The following is a 22,818-nucleotide window of genomic DNA, read 5'->3' as shown; positions in this document are numbered from 1 at the left end:
GCTGCCGCCACTACAGCCGTTGGGGCGCAGCAGGCTCCGCCTCAGGATGCTGTGGTCGTGCTGCCGCCTTCTCCTCCTACTCCACCGATTGTTGTCTCTCCAACTCCTCCTGCCATTCTGGATCGTGCTGCTGCTGAGCTGGACCGGCTACGGCAGGATCTTCTTGGCGCCGACCCTCGCTTGGTGGCCGGGCGCTTGGAGCTGGCTTCAGGATGGATTCTCTCCGACGCTTCGATTCGGGCGGCACTGGTCCAGGCCTCGACGGCTTGCGATGAGGAGAGGCAGGCCGTCCTTGAGGCGAAGGCTGCTCGTGACGCAGCCCTGGGGGAGGTGGTCGACGTTCGTGGTCGCTGCAAGGCACTGAAGGACGAGCTGCAAGGCATGTGGGACCAGCTCGCGAAAGAGGCCCGCCTTTGCCAAGAGCAGGAAGAAGGTGTGAAGGCTCGCGAGGAGGCCGTCAAGGAGAGGGAGGTCAAGCTCAGGAGGCGCCGTGACTGCCTAGGCGCGCTGGAGAAGGAGTTGAGGGCGAGGAAGGTCGAGCTGGACGACAAGGCCCAGGTTCTTGCCGAGGACCGCGTGGCCTTCGCGGAGATGGAGGCAAAGGCTCTCTCCTCGCTAAGGACGCTTTACGACAGCGGCCTGGAGAGCCTGCTGGCTGGCGCCGAGGACGGCCCCGCCAAGCTGCTTCCCTTCCTGGTTCGCGCTCTTGAAGATGTCACCCTTGGCCTTGACCCCACGACCGAGGCCGAGGCGCGTGTCCTGTCTTCTGCAGCGCTGACGCGGGTCCTCACCCACATCTACCTTCGCGATCCTGGCGTCGACCTCGACAGCTTGCTGGAGCTAGTAAGCAGCGAGCATGCCGCTGCCGCTACCGAGGCTGTGAAGGGTCGCGCGGAGGCTCTGCTGGGGAAGTTCCGGGCCTTCAGCACCAAGCCGAAGCAAGGCGCTGCCGACCCCGCTGCTCCATGAGGCGAACCCACTCCGCGCTGCTCCACCGCCGACAAGTGACTCCGTTGTGGCTCCTGTCCTGCCTTTAATTCCTGCACATGTATCATGCCTCGGGGAGGCGTTTAAACTTGCGTTTGGCATTGAGATAACAGTGTGGACTGTAATATTTCCTTTTGAATTCCTTGAAATTTACGCTTTTCCTTCCTACTTGCTTATGTTCTACGCCGGCAGAGCCCGGCCCCGCGCATACCTCAGCCGTCGTTAGCCCCGACCAGAAACCAGGATGGGACCAAGGAGTGAGGGGCTACGTGACAAGTTAGGCTCCTGAGTCGCGATGCTCAGGAGTCCCCCTTGACGCTCAAACGACCTTCGTACCTTGGCTCCGCTCGGGGAGAGACGCGCGACGAACCAGGCCCGGGGGGCCTGGCTGGGTGGCGTGCGTCTGGGCGTGACCCAGGCGCAGCCCCCGTGCCCAGCCCCTTCGCACGGCACTCCCGAGGGGAGGCGTTACGATGAGGCTAGACACTGAGCTCTGGGCTCCCTGAGGTTGATGCGGCCTGGGGGCCACCCTCAGTTGTTTATCACCAGTGCGGAGCATAGCGCTTCCGTATGTGTACGGGCATAGCCGCTCCTCGGCAGTGTCGTCAGCCAGCGCGGAGCATGGTGCTTCCACTGGTACATGGGAGGGGGCTCCCCTCCGGGAGGAGCCCCCGGGGCGTGTACAGCCCCGCCCTGACATGTGGCTGGCACGATAGGGCCTGGCGAGGTGTATCTGGGCACCCGTGAGCCAGCGCGGGACTCACGGGGCCCTACCTCTAGGAGGGTTGCGCCTGGCACTGGGTCTTATCTTGTGATGTGTACCTGCAAATTTGGTTAGATGCCGGCACTCTACGTCCTCGGGTCCCGGCCCTCGAGCTGGTCTCAGCCGTCGCTGGTATGCCAGGTCATGATGCCGTGGACAAGGCCAGAGGGTGAGGGCTGGAGAGCCAGTAAGAGCCCTGAGTCGCGATGCTCAAGTACCCCCCTTTAACGTGCAAGTGGTCGGCATGGAGAAGAAGAGGTGCCATGGACCGGCATCAAATAATCAAGCATGGTGGGTCGAACGCATAGCCGGAAATAAACGCAAAAGGGATGCGTGCCGCTGGGTCTGGCCCGAGCGACTTGGGGATGATGCAGCCCGAGGGGCGCCCCCAACAAAGTAAGCTAACAACATGAAATAAAAGGGATACATGCCGCAGGGACGGACCCATGCGGCCTGGGAATAATGCAGCCCTGGGGGGCGCTCCCAGCTGGAGATGAAACTTGAAAGATGTCACCTGATGATGTTGAGGACGAAGGAGTGTTGGTGTAGCAGACTCGGTGGGCTGCGGAAGCCGATCCTCACGAGCCCCCAGGCCCAGGGGCCTCGGGAGGCTTCGGAGGCGCTGGTGGCTCCTCGCGGACCATCTCCATCTCCGCCAGGGCTGCGGAACGCCTAGCCTCTTGAGCCTCTATGATGCCCCTCATGAGGTGCTAGTACGCGGCAGCCGCGTTCGGCAAGCCGTAAGGCATGCGAACGTAGTTGTGGGGTGGACCTTCGCAGCGCCCCACTCGCGAGGGCCAGAGGCGCTCCAGAGAGGCGACTCGATTGAGCCCTGGTATGTCGATGCAGACGCGCAGCCCACCATCCTCTCCTGGATGGGGAGCTACAGCTGGTAGGCGGCCGCCGCCTTTCATGACTCTTGACTCCTGTAGCTCCTGAATGGCCTTGCTGACGAACTCCTGAGGGTGTGGCCCTCCTTGCCTTACTCCTTGAGGGAAACGTGCTTCGAAACACGCCTCCATGTGGTGCCCAAGCGCCTCCCTCGTGACCTTAGCCAGGTCGGTGGCCCTCCAGGGGAGAGCCCCCGAGCCCTGCCTGAGGAAGGCGCCGGGCGCGCTTTCCTATGCGATGGAAGGAGGTTCCCCCTAGGCAGGCGTGGGCCCTGAGGGGCCGGGCCGGACGATGTCTTCTTCTTCTTGGGGGCGGTCTTGGGAAGCCTCCTGCTTCCGCGATCCAGGTCTTCCAGTGATGCAGCCTAAAAGGCTCGTTCCAGGGAACACACAACATCCTTCTCTTCACAGGGCACCGTGATGACTCCGCCACTTCCTGGCATCTTGAGGACGTTGTAGCCGTGGTGAGTTACGGCCATGAACTTGGCCAGCGCTGGGTACCCAAGGATGGCGTTGTACGGCAGGCGAATGTGAGCGACGTCGAAGTCGATGAGCTCGGTGCGGTAGTTGTCGCATGCCCCGAAGGTGACAGGGAGACAGACCTGCCCAATCGGGACCGTGGAGTCGTCGGTGACTCCGGAGAAAGGCTTGGTTGGCTGAAGCTAGCTGTAGGGCACTTGGAGATTGTTGAATGTTTCCACGGACAGGACGTTGAGCCCTGCCCCGCCATCGATGAGGGTCCTGGTGACCACCACGTTGCTGATGATTGGGGAACAAAGAATCAGGAGGACTCCGGCTGTGGCCGCACACTTGAGCTAATCTGCTGAGCTGAACGTGATGACGCACGCCGACCACCTGAGAGGGCGCGTGGCTTCGAGCTTGGGGAGGACTGCATTCACTTCACGGGCGAACTGCTTGAAGATGCGTTGGGAGGCTGGGGCTTGAGCCTCGCCCAGGATGCAGGCGATCGCGCGCGGCTCCTGGAAGCCCCCAGCCCCCTCATCCTGATGGCGGTCCTCGTTTCTCCTTGGCTGCGGCGGCAGCGAAGGGAGGCCTGCATTGCCTTGCAGGCGATCCTCGCGAGGCTGATCCCTCCAGTCTCCCTCGCGAGGCAGGTCTTGCCAGCGATCCTCGCGAGGTTGATCGCGCCACCCTTGGCGCGGGCCGCGGTCTTCCCAGCGTCCTGCGTTCCTTCCTCCTCCTCGACCATAGCCCCGGTCACCGCGGTCGGGACGACGGCCGATCCTTCCTTCTCGCACGGCTCGGAGCTCTTGACATTCATTGGTGTTGTGGGTGTGGAGGTCATGGTACACACAGTACCGACTGCCCTTGGAAGATTCGGGTTGATCTCTTCCCCGCTTGGTGTCTGGTTCTGCCGCGAGCACGGCAGCCCCCTTGCGCTTCACATCCTTGGCCTTGGGATTCTTCTCTTCTGGGTCTGCGGCAGGCAGCTCGAGGAGGGAGAGACGTCCTTCCTCAGGCCTGGCGCACTTGGTTGCCAAGTTGAACAACTCCAAGGAAGTGCACAAGTCTTCATGCATCGCCAGCTCCTCCTTCATCTTGACATCGCGCACGCCGTCGGAGAAGGCTGAGATGATGGCCTCCTCGGTCACCTTGGGAATCTTGAGGCGTGCGTTGTTGAAGCGCTGGATGTACTTCTGCAGGGTCTCTCCGGGTTGTTGCTTGATGTGGCGCATGTCACTCACGGCGGGTGGCCGGTTGCGAGTACCTTGGAAGTTGGCGATGAAGCGGGTGCGCATCTCGTCCCAGGAGGAGATCGTGCCTGGAGCCAGGTTCAGGAGCCAGGTGCGGGCCCCGTCCTTGAGCGCCATGGGAAACCAGTCCGCCATGACCTTCTCGTCTCCGTTGGCAGCTTCGATGCCTAGCTCATAGAGCTGGAGGAACTCCGCAGGGTCGGCCGTGCCGTCGTAACAAGGAGGCAGGTCTGGCTTGAACTTGCCGGGCCACGCGACGCTGCGTAGCTCGGTGGTGAAGGCACGGCAGCCTGTTGTGGCCACAGGAGGCCTTGGGTGACGGAGAGCTTGGTCTTGCATGTCCCCACGCGCTGCAGCTGGGAGCAGCACGGGGTCTTGACGTGCGGGAGCAGGAGCATGGTCGCGACGTGCTAGAGCAGGGAGCGCCCGGGCAGCTTCTTGCGGGCGAGGGACTTCTTGGCAGCTCTGCTCTTGCCGCGCTGGCACCTGACGGAGCAGGTTCCGCCCAGGGGCCATGCGCCTTGGAGCCATGGCGCCTTCTGGAGGAGGAGGCGGCTGGGGCGCCCCCGGAGCTTCGTCGCCCGCGCGGGGCGGGGTGCGGTGCAGCGAAACGTACGGCGCAGGAGAGCCCCCTGCGGCGCGGACGAGCTCAGCGACGCGGTCGAGCCATTCTTCGTAGACGTCGTCGACGGGACGGTAGCGCAGGAGCTCGTTTGCCGCGATGAGTGCAGCTCGAGCCTCCATGGGTGCGCGGAGCGCGCGGGACGAAGAACCAGCTAGGGTGAGCGAGGGAGTAGCGGTGCGGCCGTCTTGCCACATGGACGGATGCTGAGACGACGCTTGCTGCTCGTTCCCCGTCGGGCCGGTGGTGGCGTTGATGGCAGGTGACGGGGAACGGCAAGGACGCCCGTCGACAGGAGCCATCTGGGCGACGCGGGAAGCGAGAGCGGCCCGGCGCTCGGCGCGGGCCCGACGAGCGTCAGACATGGACGCGATGGTCGGAGGAGAACGGGATGGTGGAAGACGAATTCCGGCGCACCCCTACCTGGTGCGCCAAATGTCGGATTTCGGGTTCCGGCAGACCCTTGAGGTTCGAACACTGGGGTGCGCACGGAGATTTCGCCTTCTACCTACCTGCACCCCTCCGCCTCGCTAAGATCTAAGCTATGGAAAGAACAGCACAAGAGACACGGGGTTTATACTGGTTCGGGCCACCGTTGTGGTGTAATACCCTACTCCAGTGTGTGGTGTGGTGGATTGCCTCTTGGGCTGATGATGATGAGCAATACAAGGAAGAACAGCCTCGCGAGGGTCTGTTCTTGGCTGAGGGGATGAACTGCTAGGAGGAGTTCAATCACCCTTCTCTCTCTCTCTTCTCGATTCTCTTTCTGATTTCGATCCCTCTACCTTGTGGGTGGCTAGTCCTATTTATAGGCAAAGGCCCTGGGCCTCTTCCCAAATATTGAGCAGAAAGGGCGCCAACAATTGGCCATTTTGAAGGGGAACATCTGGTACACTTATCCTGACTAAAGTTGGTCCTCGCCTGCCAAAGGCTCTGGTGGTGACGCTGGCTTGGGCTCCACAATGACTTCCTCCCTGCCGTTGGACTGGTCTTGGTCTCGTTGCACCGAAACGGGTGCCTTTGCTTGATGCTCTCGTCTGCATTTGCTCCCTTTGCACCAAAGAGGAAAGGAGGACACTGCGCGGGCTGGCGCCCGCCTGGCACCCTTGGTCATCATGGCTTGCGTCACGGGCACCTCGTGAGGTACCCCGCCTTGATCTCTCTGCCTCCTCGCGAGCCAGCCTGATGAGGCCGTGCCTGAGGAAGCTCCGTGTCGTCCGCCCCGTGAGGCTTGACCCCTCGCGAGGGTCTTGGGTCTGTGTTGATGAAGATGGGCCGTGCTGGGCCCCCCTTTGAGCCACGCCGCAGGCCGTAGGCAGGCAAGTCTGGGGACCCCCGTTCCCAGAATGCCGACAGACGCCTCCTGGCGCCGGGCACTCTTTCGAGTCCCCGCGGCCTTTTTCGCAGCCTTCTTCTCCGGCATCACATAGGGTGCCGGAACCAGCAGCTTCGCCAAGCGAGCGTCTGCTGGGCCTTCGGGCAAAGGAGCCAGACAGTTGATCTGTCCGGACGTCACCTGCCAATCCTGTCAAAGGTAAGGGAGCTTAAATCTCGCATGGAGTCAAACTATGAAAAACTGATACCCTGTAAAAGGAAAATAACAGCTTACCGCGAGAGCGTGACGCTGCGCACTAAATCCGCAATCCTCGGTAGAGGACGCGGGAGCCTCGGCGCCTTTGAAAAGCACCTTCCAGGCATCTTCGTACGTCTTGTCAAAGAGCCTGCTCAGAGTTTGGTGCCGTGCTGGGTCGAACTCCCACAGGTTGAAAGCCCGTTGTTGACATGGGAGGATCAGGCGGATGAGCATAACCTGGACTACGTTGACAAGTTTGAGCTTCTTGTCCGCCAGGGTTTGGATGCATGTTTGGAGTCCGTCAGCTCTCCTTTTTTACCCCAAGACAGGCCCGTCTCCTTCCAGGAGGTGAGCCGCGTGGGGGGTCCGGATCGAAACTCGGGGGGTGCGACCCATTCGGCGTCGCGCGGCTCGGTGATGTAAAACCACCCCGCTTGCCACCCCTTCAGGGTCTCCACAAAGGAGCCCTCGAGCCATAGGACGTTGGCCATCTTGCCCACCATGGCGCCTCCGCACTCCGCCTGGTTGCCGCGCACCACCTTCGGCTTGACGTTGAAAGTCTTGAGCCATAGGCTGAAATGGGGGTGGATGCGGAGGAAGGCCTCGCACAAGACGATAAACGCCGAGATGTTGAGGACGAAGTTCGGGGCCAGATCGTGGAAATCTAGACCGTAGTAGAACATGAGCCCCGGGACAAATGGGTGGAGAGGGAAGCCCAGTCCGCGGAGGAAATGGGGGAGGAACACCACCCTCTCATGGGGCCTAGGGGTGGGGACGAGCTGCCCCTTTTCGGGGAGCCGGTACGCGATGTCGCTAGACAGGTATCCGGCCTTCCTCAGCTTTTTGATATGTCCCTCCGTGACGGAGGAGACCATCCACTTGTCTCCCGCTCCGGACATGACTGGAGAAGGTTGAGGTGGGGAGTGCGGACTTGGGCGTTGGAGCTCGAGTCTGCAAGAATGGATAGGCGAAGGAGGAAGAAGGCGTAGGTGAAAAGGTGGATCCTTATCCCCTTATATGGGTGGACGCAACTACATGTCCCCACCAAGCCTGGTAAAACTCGCTTATCTCCAAGCGCCGTAATCAATGGCGCGGTTGGGTTACCCACGCCCGTATTGATGAGAATCCTGGGATAAGGGGACACGATCTCTGCTTTAACAAGGCGTGCCAAGGAAACCGCCTCGCATAACGCGCTGAGGTGGGATAATGAAACGACTCGGATAAAGACTTGACTGTGGTGTGTCACGCTACGGAATACGTCAGCAGATTAGATTGGTGTAAATATTATTCTCTCTATGGCAATATGTGAAAGCTTATTTTGCAGAGCCGGACACTACCTTTGTGTTCAAAATCTTCTACGAAGTACTTGGAGGAGGAACCCGCCTTGCAATGCCGAAGACAATCTGCGCGCCGGACTCGTCGTCATTGAAGCCTGGTTCAGGGGCTACTGAGGGAGTCCTGGATTAGGGGGTGTTCGGATAGCCGGACTATACCTTCAGCCGGACACTGCGGGACTCCATGGAGCAGGCGAGGCGCAGTTCAATGCCGCCACGGCGGAGGTGCAGCTTGCGCCGGCACCTTTGTCGGTGTTCCAGCAAGCGCCGCAGGAACAACGATACAACTTGTTCCTCCTGGAGCAGCACCAGGTGGCGGAGGGCCAAATCTAAGGTGAGCTTGCTAGCGAGGAGGCCGTGGCGGCCATGGCCGCGGCGAACCCAAATTTCGTCGCGGAGCAGTGTGCTATCTACGATGCCACGCTCAAGCCGCAGCTCGGTAGGAAGCGGTAACCGCGGAGGCGTCGTTGCAGGCGATCGTGGAGGAGAACATAGCCAGTAGCACCTCCTACTCGCCGTCGAGGAACCATCAGCCGGCCCGGTAGGACGACGACAGCCAAGGCGCCACCATTTCCCTCGTGGACCTCACGTCCACCAGCGACGGACAAGGCGCGGACTCCTCCGAGGATGAGTAGGCCACGGGAGGAGGCGGGGCATGGTGTCTCATGTGGGCTAGACCGCACCTTCACTTCATCGGTCTTATTGCCGATACTCATGGAGACGGCAAAAGGAGGACGACACGGGCTTGGACGCTGAGCGCCGCCTCCCTAGGACAGGTTTAGGGGCGAGTCTTCTTTTCGTTCTAAATGTTCAAAATGTCGTTAAATCCATCGTGTTTGTATGAAATCCGTCATATCTGTTCGAAATTCGCCCGTGTTTGCATGAATTTCATTTGGTTTATTGAAAAATAGTTTAAAATGTATGTGGCTAGCGTTGGATGGCTGCCTTCCGCATCCATGTCCGCTGACTGGTCCCCCCTGTCTGCAGACGGATGCGAGAGGTTTTTTACGGGTTACCGTTGAACAATGCCTTTATACCCGGAAAGAGACAATCAAAATACCACATTGTTAATAAAAAAATCACGAACTTCCACAGACACACCAAAACCATTTTTTTAAATGAAATCCCAACAACACCAACTGTGGAGCATAGCGTGCTCAATAGTTCTAGTAAATTTTTATGTTCGAACCATATATTCATGTTTTTTATTGAATCCGAGGTTTCGAAAATGAGGATTCTAGTTGCAGGTGCGGACATAGGGGAAATAGACATATATAGGGTCACATTTATCCGGGGGCAACTACTATAGAATCTGAGCCTACTGTGAAAGAATAGAAAAAATGAGTTTGGACCATTGGATGGCATATTGATGGCTCAGATTCGGGTGGAGCAATCTCTGACTACAAGTTTGCAAATAGGTCCCTGCCTGAGAGTTAATTTGCTCCCGTCGTCCTAATCATTCAGACCCAAACCCGATTCCCCGATGCACCGACACACGCACGATCTAAAATTCCTCCTCCTGCGGCGGCGGCGGCGGCCCAGATCCCTCAACCAAGAGCTGGGCGAGTACGACCAATGGAGGCGTGTTCCAGTGGGGAAGCACCTCAGAGCTGATCAGATCGGATGACTCCTGGCCGTTGTGTCGCCGCCCACCCGGTTATGCAGAGCAGATCTGAGCTCGCCGGCTACTAAGCTCGGCCCTACTTTGTGCTCGTCACTGGTCACTGCCTCCCCATCCGAGGTTCCAGGAGCGGTGGGTTCGTCGCTTCCTCCTTCACCTCGTCGGCTGCAAGCAGGTGATGCCATCTCCAGTTCTGTTTTCCTGTACTTTTCCATGTCACTGCTCATATGGGAAGATGCCATTTTATAACTTCAATTTGATGATGTATTGCTACTGTTCTTAGTGGTTTGGTAGTCTATTTTGAAAGTTCTGTTTCACCGGTAATTACTTAGATAACCAAGTTGGAAGGTTGCAGATGGGTAGATAAATCCTCGATTTTAGGACAACTCAATAAAAAATATAATTACTACCTGCGGTTGCTAAGTTTGTTGTCGCAATATGCAGCCATTGGTTGAAAACTTGATGGGACAGTAAGCTCATTTTTATTGTGAAGATGAAGATAGATTTTACCAGTTCATATAATAGATGGATTGTATTAAAATTTTCCAGTTCTAGGCACACCCTTCCGTCTCTAAATTTGATTTTTTATAAATGCAATCTTGTGGTGATATGGCTAGAATCAAGAGGAACACATAAGCTTAACATTTGCATGCTTCGGTAGCAAACTTTTCAAGAGAATAGTCAGTGTACTTAAACTCACAAATGCAAAGTATGCGCTCCTGTAAATAGGCGACAGCGACACCACTGTAACCTTTGTTGTACTTCGCGAGAAAAAGTTAGATGTATGGAACATCATGTACAATCACAGCAATGCTTCCATTAGAAAAAGTACTATAGAAATCGGCAGATGTAGCATAGGCCCTGATTTTTTATGTATCAAAAGTGCAAAACCAATCTCCAGCAGTAGACCCTTTTCATAGAAACCTTGGTGGAACCCTACATATTGTCCATTCTTCTGGAGTTCATGAACACCAGGCACTGATGGGTGAAATTTGCTGGCAGTAATCATTGATGCAAAGCTTGTTGTATAACTTGCTGGACGTACCAGAAGAACAACCTTCCATATACGTTGAACAATTCTAGCTAGAAAGTGTTCCAGTTCCTCTGTAGAAATTAAAATCAAGACTTTAGTAAGACAATAAAGAAATTTCAATGCTGGAATACTGCAATGCGCACCATTTCAGGACTTGCTAGTAAGCATCTGTAATTGCAATTTCTTTAGGTGATAAATGCAAGTCATACCATCAGTTTTTAACCAATTTAAATAATGACAGTGCTGGATGCCAAGATAGATTTTCTCTGTACTGAAGTGCAATTAAAAAGAAAAGGCGCATATATCTTGTAGCTTTACTTCTATTTCGTTTGTTCTTTCTCCTAGGGAAAGTAATATGGCTCGTGCCCTTGTTTCTAATGTGGAAGGTACCCTAATTTCTGATTTCATTCATGCCATACTATCGGACGATGTAAGATTATTCTCTAATCGATAATGTTGCCATGAAGGCTTTAGGCGCATTGTTTATTTTCTTAGCAGATACACTGAGATTAGTTCATTTCCTCCCTCTGATTTGTCATGCTGTGTTTGTGTTGTGTACCATGAAGATAGCAATGCAGTTCATTAGCAGATACAAACTGGGATTAGCAGCACAAGAAGCTCAATGAGCAAGAAGCATTCGGTGAGCATGAAGCACAAGATGCAAAGGCTGTAGCTTTTATGTGATGTACCACCAAGATAGTAATGCAGCTTTTAATGGCCGTGCTTGTTGGGTTGTGATTATTTTAGTCTACTTAGTCTTGCCTGTGTTGTAACAAAAGTAATCCTCTCATGCTATGTAGCATTTGATATGTATGTATCTCTTCTGTTTGTGTCTTATATGGGATCGTCAGGTTTGAAATGTATGCTTAGGTATGCTTGAAGTGGGTGGTTAAATTTGTCATGTACTTTCTACTCACCAATATGTCTGGATTCTTGCATATTTACTGATGTAGCAGAAGCTACTAATTAAATCAAATCTACAAGAAGTTTCATGCCGTACATATGTGCAATTTTTTTAAAACCTAAGAGACGGATACCTGTACAGTTTTGTACAATGTCTTATTTATGACAGGCATAATTATTGATATCTGAGGGTGGTTATTGCAAAAGTCATCCTGTATATGTACCTAATAGTAGGGGTTTTTCTTAAAATGTGCATTGAGAACCCTCTGCCTCCATCTGTACCAGTCATGCTGCATCCGATGGTCCAGATTTCTTTTTCTATTTTTTCACAGCAAGCTCAGATTCTATAGTAGTTGGCCCCCATTTATCCAGTCCGGTTGGAAACGCTCCGAGTAAGAGATCTGTATCAATTTGCTCGGCCTTTTTTGAGATTTCTAGTCAAAGGGCTGCTGAAAACATGAAAAAAAAATGAACGCCTTTCTGCAAGTCCTTGACCAAAGAAACAACCACGTGCTCGCGTCAACGGCAGCCGGTTCGCACTTCGCAGAAGCGCGCCCCCTCCGCAGTCACCACCAACTCCACTCCGCCCGCCTCGTCCATCTACAAGTACCGTCTCTTCCGCTGCGCCGCACCCCGCACGCCCAGCGCCGGCCACCAACCCCTTCCGTCTAGGCAAGCACCCCGGCGGCGCCAACACCAAGGCTCCTCGGCGGCCGCAGCAATGCTCCTAACCAAGCCCCACCCCGCCCTCACCCTCCCCTCCGCATCCCTCCCAAATCCTACCCTAAACGCCGCCCGCGTCAGGCCGCTCGCCTCGTCCGCGCCCCATGGACGCCGCGGGCGCCGCGTCTCGGCCTCCTCCTCCCCGGCGCCAGCGCAGGCCGCGTCCGCGGCGCTGAGCCGCGTGGACGTCCTGTCGGAGGCGCTCCCCTTCATCCAGCGGTTCAAGGGCAAGACGGTGGTGGTCAAGTACGGCGGCGCGGCCATGAAGTCGCCGGAGCTGCAGGCGTCGGTGATCCGCGACCTGGTCCTGCTCTCCTGCGTCGGCCTGCGCCCCGTGCTCGTGCACGGCGGCGGCCCGGAGATCAACTCCTGGCTGCAGCGCGTCGGCGTCGAGCCGCAGTTCCGCAACGGCCTCCGCGTCACCGACGCGCTCACCATGGAGGTCGTCGAGATGGTGCTGGTCGGCAAGGTCAACAAGCAGCTCGTCTCCCTCATCAGCCTCGCCGGCGCCACCGCCGTCGGCCTCTGCGGCAAGGACGCGCGCCTCCTCACCGCGCGCCCCTCCCCCGACGCCGCGGCCCTCGGGTTCGTCGGCGAGGTCACGCGCGTCGACCCCTCCGTGCTCCGCCCGATCATCGCCTCCGGCCACATCCCGGTCATCGCCACCGTGGCCGCAGACGAGACCGGGCAGGCCTACAACATCAACGCCGACACTGCGGCGGGGGAGATCGCGGCTGCCATTGGCGCCGAGAAGCTGCTGCTGATCACTGACGTGTCCGGCATACTCGCGGACCGGGACGACCCCGGGAGCCTGGTGAAGGAGATTGACATCGCCGGCGTCCGGCGGATGGTGGCCGAGGGGAAGGTGGGTGGGGGCATGATACCCAAGGTGGAGTGCTGCGTGCGCGCACTGGCGCAGGGCGTGCACACGGCCAGCATCATTGACGGCCGCGTCCCGCACTCTCTCCTGCTCGAGATCCTCACCGACGAGGGCACCGGCACCATGATCACCGGCTGAAACTTGTTTGTTTGTTGTTTCTTTCCTTTTCTTTTTTGGTTCATTCAGTGGGTTGGATGGTTTTGCATACCTCATTTGTGGTAACTGTGTTTTCGATTCGAATCCTGAACAAGGAATGGTGAAAGATTGCAACTTTAAGCAGAATATATACATTTCGTGGCAAGATTTTCCAATCAAAATCTGCCACTGGACTTTCTTGTCAGCATTCTATCTATCATCTGAAACTACTCGCTGGCGCTGCTCAAGCTCTACAAGACACGATCAAGGATCCCCACTGACTTTCAATTACATATTTTACAACAGTTTCATGGTCAAATGATTACAGCCCAGTAATATAACAATCAATGTACAAGTTTCGTGTGGATGTAAATCGCGAGGCCTGTGATGTCCTACAAAACGTGTTCGCAGAAATCTTGCAATCACCACACTTCGAAATCCCACGGCTCATAACTGTATCCAAAAGCACCAGGAAATAAAATAAGATAAGCACACTGCATGCAAGCTTAAACATTTAACTACGACCAACCATGGTTACCACACCGGCAATGTAAATTCTGGGCCTTTCAAACCAAGTCCGTGATCAATCTTGACTAAACTACGCTCACTAGATGATGTGCCCCTGCACCATAACTAAGAGGGCATGAAAACACTGAAATTTAAAGTCGACGGGTTGTTGTGCTCACTTGGTACGAGCAACGGCCACCACGATGAAGACGAACACCGAGAGCATGAAGGACACCTTCACTGCATCGCTGTACAGATCGGGCTTATCTTCATCGCTTTGAGGGTGGAAGAGCATGCTGACAATCTTCGCTATATTATCGAAGAATTCCGTTATCTTTGCCTGGGTGTTGGCTAGGATCCACTTAAGCACTGCAGCAGGGCCACAAGAGTTTCCCTTTCTATTAACTTCTTTGCCTGAAAGATGTGGTAGAATGCAGTAAGACAAGGCATGTATGTATACCCAGACGATAATGATACAACTGTGATAATTAATAATTTGGCAAGAGTACACAAATCTGATCAAAATAGTAATTAGATGGCATCTGCCTGACTACTGTTCTAGGGGGAAAAGACCTCTCTTCTAGTAAACAAACAGAAACAGATATATGTGACGCTGGGGTTTATGCCAAACAAAGCTGATCATAAACATTTTAGTGTAAAACATACCATCCTGAAAAGATCTCCTGAATTCTTGCACTGCTTCGTTATTCATTACAGCATCCCAGACAGTCCTATCACATGACAAGGACATAACCATTTTCTGCAAGGTAAAGACGAACTATTCAGAAATTTGACCATGCACAATAACACAAGTGTTAAAATCAAACATGCAGCTTCGGAGAACACGAAGATAGGTTAGGAATAATTCACCTGAACATTAGGGTCTCTTTGCAATAGACGGAAGGCATCCAAAACATTCCTATGCTCCCTGGTCAGAAGAGCAGTAGAGTTGAGAACATATGCAGCAGGTTCGACCCAATCGTCTGATCCTGATGAATTGGTTGATGAAGAATGCTCTGAGTTGGACAGCAATGCTAGTTGTTTCTCAGTTTCATTTGAATTCACATCATAATAAGAACCCTCAAACACCCTGAAACGCAAAACAGTAAATCGATTAAATGAAGAGTAAGAGCAGAAACTGCATCTAAATTATCCCTTTTTAGCATAAAGAGTTCTTGGATAAAGGTCTATAACACCTCATCAGAAAAATTGCTTGTTTTACGCTATTGAAATGAGTATGTCACATTTGCTGCCAGAAAACAACAAAATAATGGAAGCAATCATCAAAAGTAGAGAGTTTGATCATTTCCTATTTAAAAAAGGTACAAGCACCATCTAACCCTGATTGAAAGTTGCTCCGCTGAATACTTGCGGATCCTAACACCCTATAACATCCCAGACAGCACATAGCCACACCCACTAATTACCATTGTAACCACATCATGGATTCGTGATTATCTCATTTTGGAGGGGGTTTCAATCGATGGCTTAAAGTCCTAGCGTGTATCTGCGTAAATCAATGAAGTACACGGTACTGCCCCTGAGCCCCATCCAATCATGGCAAAGGAACCAATCAGTACCATAAACAGCACGCAGACAAAATAACACGTTGTGGGAGACGTTTTTGTCGTTGTGCCCGAGAGGAGCTAAGTTTCTCAGATCATACTGAAGTCCGAAGTCTGCAACTGAATTGAAACCATACGAGCGAGGTTAACTCTTTCAGGCCAATCGCCAGCACACGGGAAGGGAGCACCGAAACGCACACATACAAATCCTCCAATCCAATCTAAGCAAGCGGACGAGCGGGAGCAAAGGAATCTTACTCCTGGATGCTAGAGAAGGCGGCGCGGACTTCGTCCCCGGTGGGCGGGGACCAGAACACGACCCTGTAGTCGCTGTCCACCTCCGCGTCGCCGGCGCCCGGGGCCGCGCCGTCGCCCGCGGCGGCGACGACGACCTCCTCCCAGTCGTCCTCCCCGTCGCGGCGCAGCGTGCGGGACTCCCAGCACGCGGCGGCCGCGACGGCGGAGGGCGGGGGCGGGGACGTGGCCCGCAGGAGCATGCCGCCGCCGCCGCCGCCTCGGCTACGCGGGCGGCCCCCGGACGAGGCGGCGCCGGGGGACGTGGCGGACGTGGAGGCCCCGGCGCCGGAGCCGCCAAGCCCGGACGAGGAGCGCACGGCGCGGGTGGCGACGCGCAGGAGGTGCCGGCCGGGCGGGTTCCTCATCGGGCCTATCGGCGGTGAAGGTGAGGGCTCGCCCTCGCCCGCGCTATCCAATCCAATCTTCCTCTGCCGCTGCTGATGCGTTCTGACTGCTTCGTCGCCGTGCGTGCGTGTGGGGATAACAAATAACGGGGAACGGAGTATTGACAGGGAAGTTGGTTGCGGAACCCGTTGCGGTGTGGTTTGATATCTAGGAGGAGGGATGGGGAGGTGGAGTATTGCTTGGGGTCACCCAACTTGCACCACCTCGTTTGGTTCCGTGCGGTGTTGAGCCTGCTCATTGGTTGCTTTGTTTTCCAGTTTTTGTGGTTCAATTGAATTTGCTTTGGTTTAGCAAACAACATCACGTGAAGCCATGTCAAACTGACTGTGTACAAAATTAAATAGTATACTCACTCTGTATCAAAGTATAAGACTTTTTTTGACACTGTTATAGTATTTAAAAACATTTTATATCTTGATACAGAGGGAGTATAGCCGAGCTTTAGAATCGGATACATATCCTCGGAAAAAAGAAACATATGAGCCATTCTTTTGAAACTTAGTGGAATTTGTAAACACAATTTAGGAAAGTTATTTAAAGCAGTCATGTTGGTAAAAAATGAAGAAACAAGACCTTGTGAAATTCAGTGTCAATATATGGGCGTTGTGCAAAAATCACAGAATATGTTTATCAATAGGCTACAATATAAGTTATCCAACATATTTGGAGATTTTATCTGTTTAATGCACCCTGGTGAAGATGTAATGCATCTACTTTAAATAAATGGACAACAAAGCAATGAGGGCTTGTTTCTTTAAGACAAAATATGAGGGCATCTTCGATAAGCATGAACCTAAAAACGCAGGAATAGTGAAAGCACACGACTGCAATGCCATGCCCATTTGAATTTACGGAAATTTTGTTCGTCGAGGTTTTGATTGGATGCTAAGCTTTCTATGAAACATTCTGGTACAAATGAATCCTTGGGAAAAGAAAAAAAATTGTATGATACGATATACAAATATTATTGACAAACATGGCCAAAAAAAACTCCATAACAGACAGTTTATGGGGGCAAACTAACCTGTAATTGGATGTTTAGAAGGATAGTGATATCCCCGGCTCACCAGGGTTCTCTAGACTTGACACTAATGTTTACATTTTTCTGGATTTATTGCAAGCCCCCTGGCGATGTGCATTCAATAGGAGGAGACGTTTTCGTCGACTACGTCAATCTTAAAATGATGTGTCGGCTCGGTTTTTTGGAGGTGGTCATAAAGATAGAATGTACGTCCATGCGTTTATAGAGATGAGTGCATATGTGTACGTACCAACGTCTCCGTCTATACTGCATTAATAAAAAGACAGTTTATGGGGCCATGAACTAAGAGCCGACGTGGACGAACTACTACGTTCCATCCCCTCCTTTGTCGGGCGTTGCTTTGCCCCTGCGGGGTACGATTTGTCCACGTCACCGCTTTCCCCATCATGCAAGACGTTATGCATGTACCGAATTTGCGTGACATGGAGCCCGAGGAGTAGACCGTCCGACCCCACATGGTCGCACGCCATCGCCATTGCTTTCAGAATCCAGGCACGCAACTCCAGCCAGCTGCCCGCGCCGGCGACCAAAAGACGGCGGTGCCGGCGAAAGTTTCAAAATGGCGCGTGCGTAATTGTAAGATTTAAACCGCGAGCGCGTGCGCCTGACGGGTGTCTTCACGCCATCACGCACCGCACCCGACCGCCGAGGTTAGCCGTGAGCGGGCGCCGTGGTGCACCGGGATGCCAGGTGGGCATACGTGGAAGAACCAGCAATCCGAATAAGCCCGGGATGTACGGGGAGAAGCAACGTGACGGCGGCGGCGCGTGGCGGCCGACGGGGAGAACGGGCTGACGAGTCGTCGGGGGTACGAGGTCGTACGTCGCGTGAAGCCTTGATCGGTCCCGATCGCATGCGTGCTGAGGAAACACGGCCGCGTGAGAGTCCGAGATGGATGCGCAAAGATGCATGGGACGATAAGGATAACGTGACGACTGTGTGTTGTTGGGTTAGAACTTAGTAGAAGACAAGTTCGGTGAGTTTGAAGGCTAACGAAATGTGTCAAAGTATGATACTCCCTCCGTCCCATAATTAATAACGCTCTTATATTACGGGACAGAGGGAGTAGTAATTAGCGGTTTAACCAAACAAGCCATTGCTCAAGAACGCAAGCTGGTTAGACAAGTTGAAATACCAATCCGACATCCCCAAAGTTATTATGGAACCAACAAAGACTTCGGCAGCGAAAACACGTGTCTTTCGTAACTTAGTGTAAGACAATAAGTTTTGGGGAACCAGCACAACCCTCTAGGGGTGGCTTATCTCATTATATATAATGGTTGTGTTACAATATGTACCATATACGTACATAGGTACAGAAGCTATACATAGTCTAACACCCTCCCTCAATCTTAGCCACTTTCTAAAGAACTGAGAAGGGTAAGATTGCGCCTACAAGCCTCAAACTGTGGCAGCGGTAAAGGCTTAGTGAAGATGTCTGCAAGTTGATCCTTAGATGAGATAAACTTGATCTGGAGTTGCTTCTGTGATACACGTTCCCGTACAAAGTGATAGTCAACTTCAATGTGTTTCATTCGGCCATGAAATACTGGATTTGCAGAAAGGTATGTAGCACCGATGTTATCACACCAAAGAATAGGAGGCTGTGGTTGAGACAAACCCAACTCCTGAAGCAAAGACTGCACCCAAATAATCTCTGCAGTAGCATTAGCCACAGCCTTGTACTCAGCTTCAGTACTGCTACGTGACACAGTAGCCTGTTTCCGAGCACTCCAGGCGATCAAATTAGAGCCAAAGAATACTGCATAACCCCCCGTGGATCGCCTGTCATCTGGGCTACCAGCCCAATCTGCATCAGAGAAGGCCGAAAGGACCCGAGAGAAAGTCGGCCGAATATGCATATCAAATGTCAGGGTGAACTGAACATAACGAAGAATGCGTTTAACAGCAGCCCAATGAGTATCTCTGGGAGCCTGAAGATACTGACAAACCCTGTTAACAGCATAAGAGATATCTGGTCTCGTGATCGTCAAGTACTGAAGTCCACCAACAATGCTCCTGTACTCTGTGGCATCCGCAGGAGACAAAAGCTCACCATCAACAGCTGTTATCTTGTCGGTAGACGACATGGGTGTGGTGGTCGGTTTGCACTTCAGCATACCAGCTCTCTGTAACAACTCCAAGGAGTACTTCTTCTGCGTAAGGACAAGACCAGTAGCACGAGAAGTGACCTCAACTCCAAGAAAGTAGTGAAGCTTCCCAAGATCTTTGACCGCAAAATCAGCACCAAGAGAGCAGACAAGAGCATCAGCAGCATACTGAGAAGAGCTGACAAGGATAATATCATCGACATATACCAAAAGATACATAGTGACTTCTGGCTTCTGTAGAAGAAATAACGAAGTGTCAGCAGTAGACGGCACAAACCCATGAGCACGAAGGGCAGAGGCAAGGCGGGCATGCCAGGCACGAGGAGCTTGCTTCAAACCATATAGTGCTTTGGAAAGACGACAGATATAGTCAGGACGATCAGGATCAGAGAAACCAGGCGGCTGTTTTATATAAACCTCTTCCTCCAAAAATCCATGTAGAAAAGCATTCTGCACATCAAGTTGACGAAGTGACCAACCACGAGAAACAGCAATGGAGAGAAGAAGCCGAATAGTGGTAGGCTTGACGACAGGACTGAAGGTGTCCTCATAGTCAAGACCATGACGCTGCCGAAAACCGCGAGCAACAAGTCGCGCTTTGTAACGCTCAATAGATCCATCCGAATGCTTCTTCACTTTGAATACCCATTTTGAGTCAATAACATTTACCCGTGGTGGTGGAGGAACGAGAGTCCATGTCTTGTTACGAAGAAGAGCATGAAACTCCTGCTCCATAGCCTCTCGCCAATGTGGAATGCGCAGGGCAGCCTGATATGAGCGAGGCTCAGAAGATGGATCCGCAACAGCAGCAGCCAAACAAGCAGCCAACCAAGCAACCGTACCATCCTTACGTTCCTTAGGTTTGAAAATGCCACTGCGACTGCGTGTATGTGGTCGGGACACAGGAACCACCGAGGTCGACGGAGCAGCCTGCAACGGGCTGGAGGACGGCGACATTGACGAGTCAGTCGGTGACGAGGAGTCAGTCACGGTAGCCTCGGACTCGGTTGGCGAAGAAGGCCGACCCACCGGCGAAACCGGCAGAGTAGACGAAGCAGCTGGCGACTCCGGCATCACAGACCGGGCCGATGGCGAGCTCGGCATAGTGGGCCATGGCGCGGCCGGTGTCGCGGGCCGATCCGCTGATGAAGGCGACGTGAGGACCCGAGCCGCGGGCGAAGACGGTGTGACGGGCCGAGCCGCGGGCGACTCGGCGGCCGCTGGCGAAACGGACCGAGCAGTGGAGATGCTCGGCGCGACGGGCTCGTCGGGTGACCATGCATGGGCACGTGAATCGATGCCATGCAACATAGGGCGATCGACGTGCCCACCAGAAGACGACGATGATGATGGTGAATCCTCCAACAGCTCCAAACGAGCTCCACGCCCGGTTCCTGCACCATGGTTAGGTAACAACAAAGGAGAGTATGCAACATCATCAAATTGGTCAGAAGCAACAGAGGATGAATGCAGGGATGGTGGTTCGACAGTGGACACAAGAAGGTTGGCAAAGGGAAAAACATGCTCATCAAACACGACGTCCCGAGATATATAGACACGATTAGTGGGAACATGAAGACATTTGTAACCTTTATGAAGAGAGCTATAGCCAAGAAAAACACACTTCTTAGAACGAAACTCAAGCTTGCGCTTGTTATATGGACGAAGATGCGGCCAGCAAGCACACCCAAATACCTTGAGAAAGGTATAATCAGGTTGTTCATTAAGGAGAACCTCAATGGGAGTCTTCATGTTTAAAACACGAGTAGGAGTACGGTTGATGAGAAAGCATGCAGTGGTGAAAGCATCACTCCAAAACCGAAACGGAACAGATGCATGGGCCAAAAGAGTAAGACCAGCTTCAACAATATGACGATGCTTACGTTCGACTGAACCATTCTGCTGATGTGTATATGGACATGCTAAACGATGAGCTATCCCAAGCGACTGAAAGAAAGAGTTGAGGTTGCGATACTCGCCCCCCCCCCAGTCTGACTGGACATGAACAATTTTGTGCTTGAGAAGACGTTCAACATGTTTTTGAAACTGAACAAAAATATCAAACACATCAGATTTGCGTTTAATAAGGTAAAGCCAGGTAAAGCGACTATAAGCATCAACGAAACTGATATAGTAATTATGACCACTGACAGAAGTCTGAGCAGGACCCCATACATCAGAAAACACAAGTTCTAAAGGATGTTTCACCTCACGACTGGACTCCGAAAAAGGAAGTTGATGACTCTTCCCCTGCTGACAAGCATCACACACTGCTACATCTTTATGACTAGACAAATTAGGAAGCTCATGACGACGCAAAATATGACGGACAATAGGTGTGGCCGGGTGACCAAGACGAGCATGCCACTGTGACGGAGAGACCCGAACTCCACTGAAAACACGAGCGACACCAGGATGCTCCAGACGGTAGAGGCCCTGGCACAACCGCCCACTAAGAAGAATGTCCCTCGTGCCCCGATCCTTAATAAAAAGATCAAAAGGGTGAAATTCACAAAGCACATTATTATCACGTGTGAGTTTAGGAACTGAAAGAAGATTACGGGTCACAGATGGAACTCGAAGAACATTGCGAAGCTGAAGACTCCTATTGGCATGTCTAGTGAGAAGAGATGCTTGACCAATATGAGAGATGTGCATACCTGCTCCATTGGCGGTGTGGATCTTGTCGGAGCCATGATAGGGTTCACGAGTGTGAAGCTTCCCCATCTCGCTGGTTAGATGCTCTGTCGCCCCAGAGTCCATGTACCAGTGTGGATCGATGGAGTAGGACTGAGTGTGTCCCTGTTGCTTCTGCGGCGCTGGACGATCAACCATGGCGACCTGACGGGCATTGTTGCGTGTATCTTTGCCGTCATTGCCAAGACCAAGGAAGCTTCGCTGGAAGCGCTTATGACACTTGGAGGCCCAGTGCCCATCGCGGCCACAAAGCTGACACACACGTGGACCGCCAGCCCCCGGTAAGGTCGCAGTAGGTGGGGGGGCCGAGGCGGGCGACGGTGGCAGCCCCAAGGGAGACCGGGGTGATGAAGAAGAGCGGCCACCCTTGGTGGCGGCGTTGGCCGAGAGGGAGCCAGTGCTCCTGGTGCGGCGAGCCTCGACCCGTTGCTCAGTGAGAAGGAGCCGAGAGAAAATCTCGTGTGCCAGCATGGGTGTCGAGTTGCCCCGCTCGTTGATGATCTCGACTAAGGCATCATACTCCTCATCAAGACCATTGACAATAAACGAGTTGAACTCGGAGTCGGTGAGGGGTTGTCCAATGGAGGCCAATGTGTCGGCGAGGCCCTTGACCTTGTTGTAGAACTCAGTGGCAGTGGAGTCAAGCTTCTGACACTCTCCAAGCTGATGACGGAGTGCAGAGACACGAGCCTGGGACTGCGCTGCAAAGGTGCGCTCAAGGATGGTCCAGGCCTCATGAGACGTCTTCGCGAAGACAACAAGGCCGGCAACTGCCGGCGAGAGCGACCCCTGGATGGAGGAGAGGTTCGCCTGGTCCTGCCCCGTCCAGACGCGATGGGCCGGATTGTAGACCGGACCGTGCACGCTGTCTACCAGCGCGGGTGGGCAGGGAAGCGATCCGTCGACGTAGCCTAGCAGGTAGTGACTCCCCAAGAGCGGGAGAACCTGCGCACGCCAGAAGATGTAGTTGTCGGCGGAGAGCTTGATGGTGATGAGATGACCGAAGTGAAACGGC

General features: G+C 53.7%; 2 protein-coding genes and 1 long non-coding RNA gene across 4 annotated transcripts; 2 read left to right on the top strand and 1 right to left on the bottom strand.

Annotated features, from left to right (window-relative positions):
* Positions 1–9,344: 9,344 nt before the first annotated feature.
* Positions 9,345–11,439, top strand: LOC119317369. Its single transcript, XR_005153591.1, has 2 exons — positions 9,345–9,680; positions 11,105–11,439. It is a non-coding gene; the product is annotated as an uncharacterized LOC119317369 (long non-coding RNA).
* LOC119317367 lies at positions 10,359–16,066 on the bottom strand. Of its 2 annotated transcripts, none has more exons than XM_037591814.1 (5): positions 15,510–16,066; positions 14,557–14,776; positions 14,353–14,446; positions 13,866–14,100; positions 10,359–10,609 (listed from the first exon to the last, which is right to left on the bottom strand). In XM_037591814.1, the coding sequence occupies exons 1-5, from the start codon at positions 15,911–15,913 to the stop codon at positions 10,585–10,587; spliced, it is 978 nt and encodes a 325-aa protein (XP_037447711.1). In that variant the 5' UTR covers positions 15,914–16,066; the 3' UTR covers positions 10,359–10,584. The 2 variants fall into 2 exon arrangements, with proteins under 2 accessions (XP_037447711.1, XP_037447710.1); XM_037591813.1 differs by lacking the exon at positions 10,359–10,609 and adding an exon at positions 13,441–13,632 and having other exon boundaries at positions 15,510–16,064.
* On the top strand, positions 12,070–13,373 carry LOC119317366 (acetylglutamate kinase-like). Its single transcript, XM_037591812.1, has one exon. The coding sequence runs from the start codon at positions 12,163–12,165 to the stop codon at positions 13,180–13,182; it is 1,020 nt and encodes a 339-aa protein (XP_037447709.1). The 5' UTR covers positions 12,070–12,162; the 3' UTR covers positions 13,183–13,373.
* Positions 16,067–22,818: the final 6,752 nt, after the last annotated feature.

Source organism: Triticum dicoccoides, chromosome 6A (genome assembly GCF_002162155.2).
Source record: "Triticum dicoccoides isolate Atlit2015 ecotype Zavitan chromosome 6A, WEW_v2.0, whole genome shotgun sequence".
Classification (NCBI taxonomy): Eukaryota; Viridiplantae; Streptophyta; class Magnoliopsida; order Poales; family Poaceae; genus Triticum; species Triticum dicoccoides.
This window is presented reverse-complemented; position numbering and strand designations above follow the sequence as displayed.